The 18,038-nt window shown below is 41.3% G+C and overlaps 1 protein-coding gene across 1 annotated transcript in view; it reads left to right on the plus strand.

Annotated features, from left to right (window-relative positions):
* The first annotated feature begins 1,253 nt into the window (after positions 1-1,253).
* DDX10 (DEAD-box helicase 10) overlaps positions 1,254-18,038 on the plus strand; it is a 212,135-nt gene continuing 195,350 nt past the window's right edge. The window contains exons 1-7 of the mRNA XM_070749725.1: positions 1,254-1,584; positions 8,180-8,240; positions 8,340-8,470; positions 11,196-11,354; positions 11,537-11,657; positions 12,782-12,971; positions 14,851-14,977. Coding sequence (XP_070605826.1) covers positions 1,405-1,584; positions 8,180-8,240; positions 8,340-8,470; positions 11,196-11,354; positions 11,537-11,657; positions 12,782-12,971; positions 14,851-14,977 — 969 coding nt within the window. The 5' untranslated portion in view covers positions 1,254-1,404. The remainder of the gene's footprint in view (positions 1,585-8,179; positions 8,241-8,339; positions 8,471-11,195; positions 11,355-11,536; positions 11,658-12,781; positions 12,972-14,850; positions 14,978-18,038) is intronic.

Genomic DNA, 18,038 nt, shown 5'->3' on the forward strand with positions numbered 1-18,038 from the left:
ATAAGTCATGCCTGACTTTACAATTTTTTGCCATTGTTGCTAAACAAATGAGTCAAGTTGTTAAGTGAATTCCATAGTTATTAAGCAAATCTGGTGTCCTGCATTGATTTTGCTTGATGGAAGTTGCCTGGCGAGGTTGCGTGACCCCGGAACACCACAACCACCATAAATACATGTTGAATTATTAAGCCAGTGTGAGGTTCAGTGCTGTTATAAGTTCAACTGGTTGCAAAACAAATTATTTATTTATTTATTTATTTATTTATTTTTATTCATTCACTCACTCACTCACTCAGCCAGCCAGCCAGCCAGTCAATTTGTAGGCCGCCCAACTCCTTATGGAATTGTAAGTCATTGACTATCTGTATTTTATATTCCTTCTACAACGAAGCATAAAATAATGCACAAATGCAGTGCTTCCCAAACCTGGGTAAACTATCCCAATTTGGGTAAAAAAGTAGTTCTTTGGCAATCACACGCAAATTCATTTCTGTCACAACAGGGACTTTTAAAGTAGTAGTAGTAGTAGTAGTAGTAGTAGTAATAATAATAATAATAATAATCATCATCATCATTGAGCTGCAACGACTCTGGCATAAGCCAGTGAAAGTGGTCCCAGTGGTCCTTGGCACGCTGGGCACAGTGCCAAAAGATCTCAGCAGACATATGAAAACAATCAGAATTGACAAAATCTCCACCTGCCAACTGTAAAAGGCCACTTTACTGTGTCGGCACACATAATTTGCCGCTACATCAAGCAGTTCTAGATGCCCAACTGGTGATGAACTACGAAATCCAGCAGAGTGATCTGGTTTGCTGTGTTATATTGTAATAATAATAATAATAATAATAATAATAATAATAATAATAATAATAATAATAATAATAATAATAATAACAACAACAACAACAACTTACAAGTATTTTATCTACGTTCATAAAATTGACTTTTTGATTTAAAAAAGTTTCAGTTGGGGAATGAAGCAAAAAGTCTCGCAATCAGTCAGCAAATTATTTATTTATTATTTGGACTTATACGCCGCCCCATCCCCAGAGGACTCTGGGCGGCAAAAGTCAATAATGCAAGATAATAATGTGTAGACTAGTCAGATGCAACACAACAATGAGCACAATAACCAGATCCTACGTGGCTGTGGTGCACCATGTCAGATGCAACACAATCCAATACTGTAGTAAGAACCTGAACCAAACGTTATTCTTGATGATATGAAAGTGCAAAGCGCGCAGCCAACGGACCAGGAACTGAGAGGGAATCCCTCCGCCTCCTCCAAAGAGGGAGGAGCTTGCCCGTGATGTCATCTCCCCGCGCCCGGCTCCCTTTCGCGTCGCGTTTCTTTTCCTTTCGGCGGCGTGTTCTGATCCTCGATTCCACCGGACGAGGGAATGGAAGGGAGTCGGAGCGTCGCGTCGGAATCGGGCGGCGACCCGGTGCGCAGCTTCGAGCGCTGGAAGGACAGATACGCCAAGCGCAAAGCCAAGGTGCGGCAACAGCGCAAACAAAGGAAACCGGATTGGGAAGTGGAGCGGGAGTCGATCGCCGCTTTGGAAAGGCGCTACTCAGAGGTGAGCAAGAGATGCGGGACAGCAGCAGGATCTGCATTGTTCCAAACTACCTGTGCCTACCTGGCAGAGATTGCCTTGTCCTTGGATTGCTTTTGTCTCCCAGATCCACTTTGGAACTAAATAGCACTAGCAATTCCCTTTAGATTTATATACCACTTCACAGTGCTGCACAGCCCTCTCCAAGCGGTTTACAGAGTCAGCATATCGCCCCCAACAATCTGGGTCCTCATTTTACTCACCTCGGAAGGATGGAAGGCTGAGTCAATCTTGAGCCAGTGGTGAGATTTGAACTGGTGAACTATAGCCAGCAGTCAGCAGAAGGAGCTTGCAGTACTGCACTTTAACCATTGCGCCACCATTGTCATGGAAATCTGGGAGTTGAAATCCACCAGGCTTAAAGTTGCCAAGGTTGGAGACCCCTGTCCTAGGGTGTACACAGGGTGCCCCTTTCCGACATATTACTAGGTATCACTAATTTGGATATTCCAGGTTGGGAAAAAGCTTAACGATTGTGGCGAGAACCACATGCTTTTGGTTGTGGAGGGAATAAGGAGGCGGGAATAGAATAGAATTCTTTATTGGCCAAGTGTGATTGGACACACAAGGAATTTGTCTTTGGTGCATATGCTCTCAGTGTACTTAAAAGAAAGTATACATTTGTCATGAATCATGAGGTACAACACTTAATGACTGTCATAGGGGTTGTTAAATGAATCTCGCTTCCCCCTTGACTTGGAAGTGAAAGAGGAGGCGCAAAGAAACTTTCATGACTTGCTCAGAGTTGGACATACACAACACACTTCTACCGGGTACGGTGGTAGAAATTGAGACTTTGGAAGGGGTGGATAGAGTGGAATGGAGCCAAGGTTGGCAGAGGATGGAGAAGCGTTCAAGCAAGATAATTCAAGCCGTGATTTGTCATTATTGTGATTATGGAGTACAGCTCATGAAAACCCCAAATCCACAATCTCAAAAAATTAGAATATTATGAAAAGGTGCATTATAACAGGCTCAAAGTGGCTCACTCTAATCAGCTAATTAAACCATAACACGTGCAAAGGGTTCCTGAGCCTTTAAATCAGTGGTTCTCAACCTTTCTAATGCTGCGATCTCAGTTCCTCATGTTGAATTTCAATCATGGGAAAGACTGCTGACCTGACAGTTGTGCAGAAAACCATCATTGACACCCTCCATAAGGAGGGAAAGCCTCAAAAGGTAATTGCAAAGGAAGTTGGATGTTCCCAAAGTGCTGTATCAAAGCACCTTAATAGAAAGTTATGTGGGAGGGAAATGTGTGGAAGAAAAAAAGATGCATAAGCAGCAGGGATGTCCGCAGCCTGGAGACAATTGTCAGGAAAAGGCCATTCAAAACTATTGGGGACTTTCACATGGAGTAGACTGAGCTGGAGCCAGTGCATCAAGAGCTACCCCACGCAAGCGGATCCTGGACATGGGCTTCAAATGTCATATTCCTCTTGTCAAAAGCTACTCCTGAACAACAAACAACGTCAGAAACGTCTTACCTGAGCTAAAGACAAACAGACCTGTCCTGTTTCTCAGTGGTCCAAAATCCTCTTTTCTGACGAGAACAACTTTGCATCTCTTTCTTTCTTTCTTTCTTTCTTTCTTTCTTTCTTTCTTTCTTTCTTTCTTTCTTTCTTTCTTTCTTTTTTATTTATTTATTCATCCATCCATCTATCTATCTTATCTATCTCTCCGTAGACTCGGGGCGGCATACAAATCCAATGTGTAAAGTACTATATTTTTCGGATACACTGGTGTGTAAGACACACCAAGATTTTAAAGAGGAAAGTAAGGAAAAATAGTTTTTGTCCTACTTGGCACCCAGGAGCACTCTGCAAGCCTCCCAAACCCTCTGCATGCCCTGGTTTTTTTTTGCAAAATGGCTCTGCTTTTTGCAAAAACACGGGCGTTTTTGCCTTCCCCCAGCCCGAGGGAGCACCCCCCCCTTTTTTTTTTTGCAAAAACAGACCGTTTTTTTTACCCATTTTTTGCAAAAAAAAAAAAGGGGGGGCACACAGAGGGTTTGGGAAACTTGCAGAGTGCTCCTAGAGGCTGGGGTTAGGCAAAAACGCCCATGTTGTTTGCAAAAAATAGCCTGTTTTTCACCCTTTTTGTTTGTTTGCAAAAATGGGGGTGTTTTTGCCTTTCTCCAGGCACAAGAGCTCTTTGCAGGCCTCCCAAACCCTCTGTGCACCTGAATTCTGCGAAAAACAGGCCCATTTTTCTGTAAAAATGGAACGCATGGTGGAGCTTTGGGAGGCCAAAACATGGCTGTATTCCGTGTATAAGATGCACCGGCATCTCCACCCTCTTTTAGGGGGGAAAAGGTGCGTCTTATACTCCAAAATACAGTAGTTTTGATTCCTAGCGACTACATCTTTCTTCATGGTGATCTGTCTTGACCCTTCCAGGCCTTCCAATGGTACACTAATCACCATGGTGACTGAGTCATCCACTTTGCCTTTAGTGGTCCTCTTCTCTTTCCTTCCAGCATTAGTTTTCTCCAGAGAACTAGGGCTTCAAACAATGCTTCTGAAATAGGATAATTTGAGCCTACACATTTGTGCCTTGAGTGAGAAGTGTGAATTGATTTGTTTAATGATTCCGCTTGTTTATTTTCTTGGATCTTCGTGGTGTTTTTCTCTTGTTTTGTTTTTAAACTCAAGCACCCAGGTTGGTGTGGAACTGAAAAGAAACCTGGTGTCTGAAGTTGGGGAAATTATACTAACTTTGCAACAGTGTGAACCACTTCAGGAAAAGTGGAAAAAGTATTTATGGGGGTGTTGGTGTTGGTTCTCCTTCAGCCAAAAAATTCAAAACTCAGCACCCATCACGCACAAATCTTGGTACCCATCGCAGAAGCGTTCATGCCCTTAGCATTCAGATAGTGTATTACAGTGCACACTTTGCATTTGGAGGGAAAAAGGAATCAGGAAGTTCATCTCTAACCTTCACCACAACGCCAGTAGATGATCTACTGACCACTGGCGCTGCTCGTTCTCTTCCGCTGGCTTTCCGCTACACGATAGTAACACCAATTTTCCCCGCAAACATTCCCCGCAAAGAGCTACATGCCTTGTAACCTTACTTTCTGGATAACCCTCGTTTTGGAGAGCTGCACATTGACTAAAGTGAGTGGGTTGCAGCTAATAGAAACATAGAAACATAGAAGACTGATGGCAGAAAAAGACCTCATGGTCCATCTAGTCTGCCCTTATACTATTTCCTGTATTTTATCTTACAATGGATATATGTTTATCCCAGGCATGTTTAAATTCACTTACTGTGGATTTACCAACCATGCCTGCTGGAAGTTTGTTCCAAGCATCTACTACTCTTTCAGTAAAATAATATTTTCTCATGTTGCTTTTGATCTTCCCCCCAACTAACTTCAGATTGTGTCCCCTTGTTCTTGTGTTCACTTTCCTATTAAAAACACTTCCCTCCTGAACCTTATTTAACCCTTTGACATATTTAAATGTTTCGATCATGTCCCCCCTTTTCCTTCTGTCCTCCAGACTATACAGATTGAGTTCATTAAGTCTTTCCTGATACGTTTTATGCTTAAGACCTTCCACCATTCTTGTAGCCCGTCTTTGGACCCGTTCAATTTTGTCAATATCTTTTTGTAGGTGAGGTCTCCAGAACTCCAGAACTGAACACAGTATTCCAAATGTGGTCTCACCAGCGCTCTATATAAGGGGATCACCATCTCCCTCTTCCTGCTTGTTATACCTCTAGCTATGCAGCCAAGCATCCTACTTGCTTTCCCTACTGCCCGACCACACTGCTCACCCATTTTGAGACTGTCAGAAATCACTACCCCTAAATCCTTCTCTTCTGAAGTTTTTGCTAACACAGAACTGCCAATGCAATACTCAGATTGAGGATTCCTTTTCCCCAAGTGCATTATTTTACATTTTACATAATGGGGAAAAGAAGGGCTTGAGAAATGGGGAAAAGATTACAGGGGCTGTCAGAATTTCAACTTAGATTCTCCAGTGTTACTGTGTACAGGAACAGTAACAAACATTTTTTTCCTGTTCTGAGTCCATTCCCTCGGAGCTTTCTGTTGGCGCTGATGCTAAGGAGTGAGTGGGGATGTCCATCCTCCTCTTTCTTACCCACCTTGTTCCCCTTTCTGTAAATAACTGTAAATCAACATTGCTGCTGTATGCTCTTGTCAGAGGGACCAGCTGGTCCTTGGCCTGGAGACTTTGAAATAAGTCCAAAAGTCACATATGGCCTGAGGACAAGTTGCCCACCTCTTTTCAATAGAATTAAGCAAGGCTGTTTCTCATTCAGTCTTTCTGGTCCAGCCAAGCAAGCAAAATCTGTCCAAAAATAAGGATCAGTAGGTGTGGTGGCCAGTTCATCACTGCTTTTTGAATGGGCTCCAATTGTCTTTTGCCATCAGTTTTTCTCTCTTTCCAAACCATGTGGAAGTTGAGTGATTTTTCTACCCTTTCTTGTTGACATTTCTTTTTCTTTCTGCTGGTCTGATTACTAGGTCAATAGGGGAGAATATTGGTAGTGTAAAGTTGAAATGGGGGCTCTTGGTGTTTTCTGAGCTTGATTGTTTTCCTGCAGATGTTTCATTATCCAAAGTAGGTATCACTGTCAGTGCATCACCTTCAAGTCTTCTTTTCATGAAGGTGCTGGTGAAACAAGGATTAGCCAAGTATTTCCTGAGATGCTTACCGCCGTTTTTAAAATAACATTGTTAGAACATAGCTTGGTTATTCGTTTGCTAGATTTATGTGCCGCTTTTAATTCTAAGAGAAGAGAAGTAAGCTTGATTTGATTGGATTGGATTGGATTGGATTTGTATGCCGCCCCTCTCCATAGACTCGGGGCGGCTAACAACAGTAGTAAAACAGCATATGACAATCCAATATTAAAACAGTTAAAAACTCTTATTGTAAAACCAAACATACGTACAGACATACCATGCATAAAATTGTAAAGGTCTAGGGGGAAAGAGTATCGCAGCTTACGAAAGGCAAGGAGGGTGGGAGCAATTCTAATCTCTGGGGGGAGTTGGTTCCAGAGGGCCGGGGCCGCCACAGAGAAGGCTCTTCCCCTGGGTCCCGCCAAGCGACATTGTTTAGTTGACGGGACCCGGAGAAGACCCACTCTGTGGGACCTAACTGGTCGCTGGGATTTGTGCAACACAAGGCGGTCCCTGAGATAGTCTGGTCCGGTGCCATGAAGTGCTTTATAGGTCATAACCAACACTTTGAATTGTGACCGGAAACTGATCGGCAACCAATGCAGATTGTGGAGTGTTGGAGTAACATGGGCATATTTTGGAAAGCCCATGATTGCTTTCGCAGCTGCATTCTGCACGACCTGAAGTTTCCAAACACTTTTCAAAGGTAGCCCCATGTAGAGAGCATTACAGTAGTCGAGCCTCAAGGTGATGAGGGCATGAGTGACTGTGAGCAGTGACTCCCGGTCCAAATAGGGCTGCAACTGGTGCACAAGGCGAAGCTAGTGTGTAGTAGTCCCATGAGAATTGTAAGGGAGACTTGCACTCGTGAATTATGGCACTGCTGCGTGGAATTGTTTATACTCCATCAAGGCTAACTGTCTTGAGACTCCAGATGTGAGAAATACTTAAAAGATGAGCTTTCCCATAGCATCATTCTGGACATTGATTGGAACTCTTAGTGCTGGGCCCTTGGAGGAGAGATTTGGACTGACTTTCAATGTGTAACTTTTGCATGTTTTGATTCAGATCTTGCCTAGCTTTCGCTGCTAACAGTAAAAGTACCTCTCTCTAATCAATGGAGCTGCGGGTTTTCTTGAGTTTTGAATGAAGGCAGGCTTGACAGCTCTAATGGAATGGAATAGAATAGAATAGAATAGAATTCTTTATTGTCCAAATGTGATTGGACACACCAGAAATTTTTCTTTGGTGGATATGCTCTCACTGTACACAAAAGAAAAGACACATTTGTCAAGAATCATGAGGTATAAGAGCCGGGGTGGCGCAGCAGGTAAAGTGCTGTACTGCCTCTGAAGCTGACTGTAGATCTGCAGATCAGCGGTTCAAATCTCATCACCAGCTCAAGGTTGACTCAGCCTTCCATCGTTCCAAGGTGGGTAAAATGAGGACCTGGATTGTGGGGGCAATAAGCTGGCTCTGTTAAAATGTGCTATTGCTAACGTGTTGTAAGCCACCCTGAGTCTAAGGAGAAGGGCGGCATAAAAATAGAATGAATGAATGAATGAATGAATGAATGAATGAATGAATGAATGAATAAATAAATAAATAAATAAATAAATAACAATTAATGATTGTCATAGGCACAAATAAGCAATCAGGAAACAATCAATATTAATATACATTGTAAAAATACAAACAACAAGTTATAGTCATAGACTCAGAAGTGGGAGGAGATGGGTGATAGGAACAATGCTACAGAACAAAACTGAGAGCAAAATGAATAAAATATTCACTTTTGTAATAGGATACTTACAGTATCAATAATGCTAGTTTGCAAAAATGATCAGGTTCTTTAATAGTTTAGAATTTAATGGTCTGTTATATTTTTTTCCAATGCAGATCAATACAAATGAAGTTACAAGATTTTCTGATTTCCCAATATCCAGGAAAACTCTGAAAGGTAGGAATGGAATCCTTAAGGATAAATACATCCTCAAATGGAATCCTGTTCTATTTGTTGCATTCTGAAATGGAGCTTTTGTCTTCTGTGTTTCATCAGGCTTACAGGAAGCTCAGTATCGCATGGTGACTGAAATCCAGAAGCAGACCATAGGTTTGGCATTGCAGGGTAAAGATGTTCTGGGAGCTGCCAAGACAGGATCCGGCAAAACTTTGGCTTTCATTGTACCTGTAAGTAGGGAAATATTTGTTGTATATCATCGTATAAGCTAATATAGCGGTACCTCTAGTTACGAACTTAATTTGTACCGTGACCAGGTTCTTAAATAGAAAAGTTTGTAAGAAGAAGCAATTTTCCCCATAGGAATCAATGTAAAAGCAAATAATGCATGTGATTGGGGAAACCACAGGGAGTATGGAGGCCCTGTTTCCTCCCAGGAGATTCCTAGATTGGTCCCACGGAGGCTTCTCCCTGCTTTTTCCGGCCCTATTTCCTCCCAGGAGATTCCTACAGAGGTCCCACATAGGCCTCCCCCCGTCTTTTCCTGCCCTGTTTCCTCCCAGGAGATTCCTAGAGAGGCCCCATAGAGGCTTCTGCCTGCCTTTCCCAGTTACAGTTTTATTATGTAGAATACATAATAAAAGAACTTGATCCAATTAATTATTATTATTATTATTTATTATTTATTGGATTTGTATGCCACCCCTCTCCGTAGACTCGGGGCGGCTAACAACAATGATAAAAACAGCATGTGACAATCCAATAATCAAACAAGTAAATTACGATTAAAAGACTTAAAAAGATCTAAAAACTTAAAAAACATTCAATTTATCATTCACTCAATAGGCCACTCTAAACACACTAGTTGGTCAGGGGGAGAAATCCAGTGGTCGCAGGTCTGGCGGCAAAGATGAGTTTTCAAGCTTTTTCGGAAAGGAAGGATGGTGGGGGCAGTGCGCATCTCTGGGGGGAGCTGGTTCCAGGTGGCCGGGGCCCCCACAGAGAAGGCTCTTCCCCTAGGCCCCGCCAGCTGGCATTGTCTGGCTGACGGGACCCTGAGAAGACCCACTCTGTGAGACCTCACCGGACGTAGGGATTCGTGCGGCAGAAGGCGGTCTTGGAGATAATCTGGTCCTATGCCATGTAGGGCTTTATAGGTCATAACCAACACTTTGAATTGTGTCCGGAAACCGATCGGCAGACAATGCAGAAATTACAGTGAAAAAAAATTATTTAGGACCTGTCCTTGAAGTAATGACTGCTGCTTCCCCCGGTCATGTGATCACATTACCAGCTTGCATTTACAACCAGTTGCAGCGTCTACCAGGCACATGACCTTCGCAGTTTTCCAGCAAAAAAAGATGCCCATTGGATGAGATGGATTTGGACATGTGCATGTGAATTTATTTAAGAAGTGCATCATTTGCTCAACTGCAGTGACTTGCTTTAATGAGTGTCATAAAAGGGGGTCTTAAAATAAGACCAAGTCACATGGTGACTCAAACCGCAATTACTTCTGATCAAAATTGTGGTCATAAGTCAAATTTTAAAATATGAATTATTTAATGCTGCCCAGAGTAGTTATTTATGAAATTTTTGTGAGCCCACATAGATTTGATAAACAAGCACATGAAATAAATTGTCAGACAGGTGCATTTTCCTTCAACAAGAAATTGAACTGGGCAGATGATACTTTCTGCCTTGTCAAACTGCAGGAGTGATGCCATTTTATTTGATGGGGGCTTTAGTGTACAAAAAGCATGTCTTAAACACCTCTCAGTTGGAAATAGATTTCTATGAGATGCATAGTCCATGTGCTGAAGCCCCTTTGTCCAAGTGATGTGGCTGCCTGATTGCTTAGAAATCAGGAGTCCTATTGCATGCAAAGGAGAGTTTTGCCATAGAGATATTTGAAATGAGTTATTGCTTCAAAGGTTTGCCTTAGAAGGGAATTTTGTAACTGGTTGCAGATATTCCGATCTAGGCTTCCTGATCAATAATACAGCGCAAAACGGCGTCCCCAAATCCTCTTTTATTTGAACAGCTGGTAATTATTTTCATTCCCAGCCATAATAAGTCCCAAACAATGATAACAGTGATAACATCGCCTTTCCTAAGCTTCTTAAAACCCACCTCTGTCGTCAGGCATGGGGGAATTGAGATATGCCCTTCCCCCTAGGCCTATACAATTTATGCATGGTATGTTTGTGTGTATGTTCGGTTTTTTAAATAAGGGTCTTTTAATTATTTTAAATATTAGATTTGTTATATGTTGTTTCATTATTGTTATTAGCCGCCCCGAGTCTACGGAGAGAGGTGGCATACAAATCGAATGAATGAATGAATGAATGAATGAATGAATGAATGAATGAATAAACAAGTCCGACAACAGTCTTTCGGGGAAAGGCAGATAAGCACACAAACCTTGATCTTCCTTGGCAAGATGCCAAAGACCAATTAGCAAGAAACTTGGCAAGGCCAAACAGAAAACACAGAATCTGAACTAGAATGACACGAGCTGAACTAAGTTGCTTCCTGCGACGAGGTCTCCCTTGTGCTCTACTTATATAGCTCATAGGAGGGGCCAATAATCTCCAAGCCTTTCTCATGAATAGTTCTTCTCTTCTGTAACTGTTCTTGCCTTCTGGCAGTTCTGCGCATGCGCATATTGGGAACAGGCTCCCCCTGTTCCTCTGCCTCGCTGATGTCAGCCTCTGCTGGCTCTGGAGTTAGCAAAGAACTCCCAGATAGCCCCAGGCCCCAACTCTGGCTCCAACACAGAGCCTTCTCCAGATTCCAGGCCTGGCCCATGGTCCTCCCCAGCCTCCTCAATGTCTGACTCTGCCGCCAGCTCCGCGGACCGCTGGCAGACCACAACAGCAGGTTAATATTGAAAAAGTGTAGTCCAGGAGAGTATATGATAGATTTCCTAACTAGTACTTTTTAACTTTTCAGGCTCTAGAAATTTTATACCGACAGCAGTGGACTGCCATGGACGAACTGGGTGTTTTGATCATCTCTCCTACCAGAGAATTGGCTTACCAGACATTTGAAGTCCTGCGTAAAGTGGGGAAGAATCATGAATTTTCTGCAGGTCTAATCATTGGTGGAAAGGTAGGCTCTTCCTTTAAACAATAATTGTTTGGGGGCAGTTAGATTATTCAAGTGATATTTGTTGGCCCAGTGGATTTAGATGCTTGTTAAGGGTATGTATGAACTTCCCTTACCCAATTCTGTGTGAATGCATTTTGCAAAACTACGCATCCTAAATTCTCAACCAACCTGCTTTTTTTCAGGACTTGAAACAAGAATCAGGCAAAATCCATAATATGAATATCCTTATTTGTACACCTGGTCGTCTTTTGCAGCACATGGATGAAACCTCGTATTTCCATGCCTCTAATCTTCAAATGCTGAGTAAGTATAAAATATTTGTTGGGAGCCTCTGATCCTGGATCTGTTCAGTGTGAATTCTGATTCAGAGCTTTGCTTGAAATCTCAATAGGATCGCTGCTGCCTTCTAACTTTAAACTTCTTATGGAACTGATGCGTATATGTTATTCTAGGCAATTCATAGCATGCAGAGGATATTCCTTAAAATGGAAGAAAAGACTATGCTTGTTCAAATTTCCTGTGCAAGACCCTTAAATGTCTTAATGTTTTAAAATTAAAAGAATTGTGCAGGTGGTTGCAATGTTTGGAAAACATTCTTCGCAGAGAGTAACAATGAAAGAGCTTGCAAACTGGTAAGATCTGGGAACATTGTTAGTACCTAGTTAGGGCTGGAAAGAAACATTCGGAGCAAGTAAAGCAATGAAAAAAACACCCCTACAAAGACAGGATTTGGAAAACATTTTTTGCAGAGTGTAACAATGAAAGAGCCTGCAAGCTGGTAAGAGCTGGGAACATTGTTAGCACCTGGTTAGGGCTGGAAAGAAACTTATTCAGAGCAAGTTAGAGCAATGAAAAAAACCCTGCAAAGACTTAAGGCTTGGAAAATATTATTTGCAGAGAGAAACAATGAAAGAGCCTGCAAGGTAAGAGCTGGGAAGTTAGTTAGGGCTGGGGTGGGAGGTGGGGGTGAGAGAGAGAGGAAGCTACATTCAGAATATAAGATGCACCCAAACTATCAGCCTCTTTTAGGGAGGAAAAAGGTGCGTCTTATACTCTGAAAAATACGGTTGTTAGATGGATGTTTTGTAGCCAAAACAAATGGCTCGGGAGAACAGGATCACAGTAACCAGACCACCAGCCAGCACCTTGTTTGGACAATGTGACTGATTGGGGAAAGGGGAAACCTTACTTTTTAATCAGGTGAAAACCATGGGAACCTTCAGATTCGGATTTCCCCAATTTGTGCCAATATAATATCTCCAATAAAATTGTTCTTGGACGGATCTTCCTGCCTTTAAGTTCTGCTTTCTATGGAGCTATTACTTGGAACCTTGACACATACATTATGTGAAACATCCAGCTGTGTATCATTTAACTACTAAAACTTTCAAAGTCTGATTTCCCCCAATTTGCTTTTCTGATTCCAGTCCTTGATGAAGCTGATAGAATTCTGGACATGGGCTTCGCTGAGGCCATGAATGCAATTATAGAGAACCTTCCTAAAAAACGACAGACCCTGCTCTTCTCAGCCACGCAGACCAAATCTGTGAAGGACCTTGCTCGGTTGAGCTTGAAGGATCCCGAATACATCTGGGTGCATGAAAAAGCGAAGTTCAGGTTGGAGTTCAGCTTATGTAATCGGCAAAGAAATATATGTATTTGGGGTACTGCCTTGTTTTTCTCTATTCTGAACCTCCTTGTGGCATGGTATGGTCTGAGAGTTTCCAGTCTTGGTCTTAGAATAAAGCAGGCCAATAAATTGAGTAGGCACATCCAGGAAAAGAAGAATTAATCTGGATTAATCACAGGGTGTTTGTAGAATTCCTTGTTTTAATAAGATGCCCAGAGTTCTTGAAGAGTTGAGCGGCATATAAATTGGATTAATAAATAAATAAATAAATAGTTGCTTATCACTTGAACCACCATATGTACAAGAAATCACTGCAATGTATAATTTTTGGACTTTGAAACAGAAAACTGCAAACTAAAGTAAGTCTATAAAACAGTTGATTTAAAAGAGACATGACTGCTTAACTGTGTGACTGTTGGGAGCAGCGCAAGTAATTTTTGATTTGATCACTAAGTGTTTATTTCTCAAATGACTGGGGGTGACCAGACAACTTGGGCTCTAACTGGTGTCCAATAGAAAACTTCCAATAGTTGAATTAAAAACTATTGCAATGGCAGACAACATAATCTGCCTCTGCCTTCAAGCAAACAGCAAACAGATGATATACAGTGTTCTCTCGATTTTCGCCGGGATGCGTTCCGAGACCGCCCGCAAAAGTCGAATTTCCGCGAAGTAGAGATGCGGAAGTAAATACACTATTTTGGGCTATGAACAGTATCACAAGCCTTACCTTAACAATTTAAACCCCTAAATTGCAATTTCCCATTCCCTTAGCAACCATGTGCATCATTACTCACCATGTTTCTTTATTAAAACAATATTTATTAAAGGTGGACGAAAGTTTGGTGATGACATATGACATCATTGGGCAGGAAAAACCGTGGTATAGGGGAAAAAACCGCAAAGTATTTTTTAATTAATATTTTTGAAAAACCGTGGTATAGACTTTTCGCGAAGTTCGAACCCGCGAAAACCGAGGGAACACTGTACACTGTTTGTACATGGGTGCCCGACTCATAGAAATAGCAAAGAATTGGAGAAATATACATTATGGCAGCATATTAATGCCAGAAAGTTTCCTTAAATGTAATCACACTTAAATCCTCCCAATTATTTACCAGTAAATAGATCTACTTCAAACATGACTAAGTCAGGATTTAACTCAGCTGCCTTATCTTAATATTAAACAGGACGCTGTTACATTTCAGATTATGCTTGTACAGATGCTGTTAAAACTGATGTGGCTTTCTTGAAGTATACCTTATTCTTTGCTATTTAAAAGAAGATACAATAGCACTGGGTCTCTTCAGATCAAGCATTTATTTTAAAACGCTTCTTAATTTTGTTAAGTTGTCTAGAACAATAATAAAATAGGCTTGAAAAAATAATTTCAACATTCTATAAACATTTATAGTTATTGACTTACCTTCTTGCATCTAGTTTCAGCAACTGATTAGCACAAAAAATAAAATTCTGCCTCTACCTCCTAACAATTTGTCTCCGTGCAGCTTTAGTTTCACTTTCATTTTAGCACGTGGGCCTGCCTGTAGCCTGAACCAGTTGGTTGGGAGGCCGATAATCAGTTGCTTGTGCTAATCAGGCTCTGCGCTCTTTGCTGCAAGGAGGTAAATTGCTGGGAGGCAGAGGCTAAAGAGTGGGAGTGGCTGGGTGGGGCTACATTCAGTGTATAAGACGCACCCAAATTTTCACTTTCTTTTTGAGGTAAAAAGGTCTGTCTTATATTCCGAAAAATACGTTAGATAATACTTTGAGATACATTTACTGGAACATATTGTTTGTTTTCCATTGCGCTGCCCTTCTGATTTTTTTATCTGCTGTCTATTTCTCCTTTTCTGGCACTTTTAGTACTCCAGCAACCTTGGAACAGAACTACATTGTTTGTGAACTGTACCAGAAAGTCAATATGTTGTACTCTTTTCTGAGGAGTCACTTGAAAAAGAAGAGTATTGTATTTTTTGCAAGCTGTAAAGAGGTATTGTATAATCCCATGCCCCACATTTTATAAGTGTTAATTATAACACTGGGGAACAATTTGTAACACAATTTCTGTTGAGTTTGATTTTTGAGGGGTTTTTTTATAGTTAATTAGGCATGCTGGTTTCAAAACTGTAGTTAGTTTTCTTCTAACACGTCAAGTTTTTTCTCTACACCTGATGAGAATTATGAGGTTATGAGGTTGCAACATGAGCATCAAATTGCATTTTTTACACAGCTTCTTGGAAAACATCCTGGAAAATCTTGGTGCAGTCCGTGATAAGCAAGATGAGCGATTCCACCAAGGGTAGATGGGATGTACATATGATGGCTGACTATTGTTGGGAGAATCATTGACCCCCTCAAAGAGGGTTTGCAACTTGGGCGTCCTCCTCGATCCACAGCTCACATTAGAGAAACACCTTTCAGCTGTGGTGAGGGGGGCATTCGCCCAGGTTCGCCTGGTGCACCAGTTGCGACCCTATTTGGACCGGGAGTCACTACTCACAGTCACTCATGCCCTCATCACCTCGAGGTTCGACTACTGTAACACTCTCTACATGGGGCTACCTTTGAAGAGTGTTCGGAAACTTTAGATCGTGCAGAATGCAGCTGCGAGAGCTATCATGGGCTTTCCTAAATACGCCCATGTCACACCAACACTCCACAGTCTGCATTGGTTGCCGATCAGTTTCCAGTCACAATTCAAACTGTTGGTTATGACGTATAAAGCCCTTCATGGCATCGGACCAGAATATCTCCGGAACTGCCTTCTGCCACACGAATCCCAGCGACCAGTTAGGTCCCACAGAGTTGGCCTTCTCCGGGTCCCGTCAACCAAACAATGTCGCTTGGCAGGACCCAAGGGAAGAGCCTTCTCTGTGGCGGCCCCGACCCTCTGGAACCAACTCCCCCCCAGAGATTAGAATTGCCCCCACCCTCCTTGCCTTTTGTAAGCTGCTTAAAACCCACCTCTGCCGCCAGGCATGGGGCGAACTTAGATACACTTTCCCCCTAGGCCTTTACAATTTTATGCATGGTATGTTTGTATGTATGACTGGTTTTTATATAATGGGCTAGCTGTTTTTTAGTATTGGATTTTGTTGTACTGTTTTACTGCTGTTGTTAGCTGCCCCGAGTCTACGGAGAGGGGCGGCATACAAATCCAATTAATAATAATAATAATAATAATAATAATAATAATAATAATAATAATAATAATAATGTGAGAATGTCGACAGATTAAACACTCCAGAAAAAGCTATAAGTGAATTTTTTTACCTTAATATGTATAATTATCTTGGAGAGGGGCGGCATACAAGTCAAACAAACAAACAAACAAACAAGCAAAACAAACAAATAAATACCGTTAAAGAAAACAACAATTTATATGAACACAATTTAACTTGCAGTAGGTATTATAGCCTTTGTACGAATAAAATTATTCTTTGTAAACTGTATATTTGGTAGGTTTTTACTTTTCCTTTATATGCACAATTTGGATGACCTTTGAGGGTATCCTGTAGCTTAAAATGTTGACGTGGTAGACAAAAACGGTGGTTATTTTTGGATCCAGAGGCCAGAAGTTAGTTGAAAACAAGTCACAGATTTAACACAACGAAATTATTGTTCCCCAGTGTAATGTATAAAAGTCAAAGGGATAACAGTCATGCCGTGTGTTGCATCATAAATTGTCTCCCAAAATATTCTACGTTTCTAAGTAGCCTACAACTTACAACAGTCCGTTTAGTGACCGTTAACAATGGCACTGGAAAAAGTGACTTATGATTGTTTTTCACGCTTGTGATTCTTGTAGCATCCTCATGGTCATGTCATCAAAATTCAGACATCTGCCAACTGATTCACATTTATAGTGGTTGCAAGTGCCCGGGGTTGTGTGAGCACCTTTTGCGACCTTCAGACAAACCAAGTCAGCAAGAAGGGTCGACAAATGGGGCAAATCTCACTTAATAACTGTCTATCTTAGCAACGGAAATGTTGGGCTCAATTGTGGTCATAAGGCCAGGACTATCTGTTATCAGAAAGTTAGAATGCTGTAAAACAAACAAAGCAGATGAAAGCACGTAAATTGTTTTGCTGCTGAATCCTGAGACTAGAGAGCACTGTCAGGAGTGTAACACAATCACGTTATTTATCAATAAGAGTTATTTATCAATTGATTAGATTAGATTTACATTTATTGGATTTATATGCTGCCCCTCTCCATAGACTGCTAACTTTATAGAACTTAGATTTATAAATACTTAACTGCTAACTTTATAGAAGTTAGCAGTTAAGTATCCAAGCAAAGAGAAATTTGGGGTGTAAGCAGAGGCAAACATTCCAACTGGACTTCTTCAGATACCTTTGTGTTGTATTCAGTGCAATGCATATTTTCTTCACAAATCAACCAAACATATTATAGTAAACATTGTCATCCAAGCATTTTACTCCATGGGAGAAAAGGAAGATGTTTTTCCTGATTAGGTACCTTGTAAATGTAGCTTTAAATAAGCACTTGTGCTTGAAAATGAGATGCCTTTAGATCAAAGGGTGGGGTTTGTTTATAAAAAGGTTATTATTTTGGGAATAACTCCCATCTAAATTGCGGCGAGATCCTTGTTTGAGATATCGTGAAGTTTAAAACAGCACCAACTCTGTTCGGTGTAACTATAAATCTGTCACTAACTCAGATGATTAGGGTGACAAAGAGGCCTAGCAATGGATTACCATGCAAATTGCTGTGAAATTGATGAAAGAAGGTATGTTCAGGGGCAGAAAGATTAGCTGAATTAAATGAGACTTCATGAGATTTCAGGATTTTAAATTCTAATCATGCTCCTGGGTTTTTCATAGCATTAGCTTTTAGGAAACATAGTGGTTTGGTTTTAACTCCCATGGTAATTTTCCGAAAATTGCTGCATAATAAAAATGATATGAAAGCTCCAGGAGAAAAGGATATTTTTCTGTGTCTTCCCCCTAGGAGACATGAAACCTTAGCATGCCTTTTCCTCTGATTTTTTTTCCATTTTGCAGATCTCTGGCCTTTTTCATTTGGA

This window comes from Erythrolamprus reginae, chromosome 4 (assembly GCF_031021105.1).
Source record: "Erythrolamprus reginae isolate rEryReg1 chromosome 4, rEryReg1.hap1, whole genome shotgun sequence".
Lineage (NCBI taxonomy): Eukaryota > Metazoa > Chordata > Lepidosauria > Squamata > Dipsadidae > Erythrolamprus > Erythrolamprus reginae.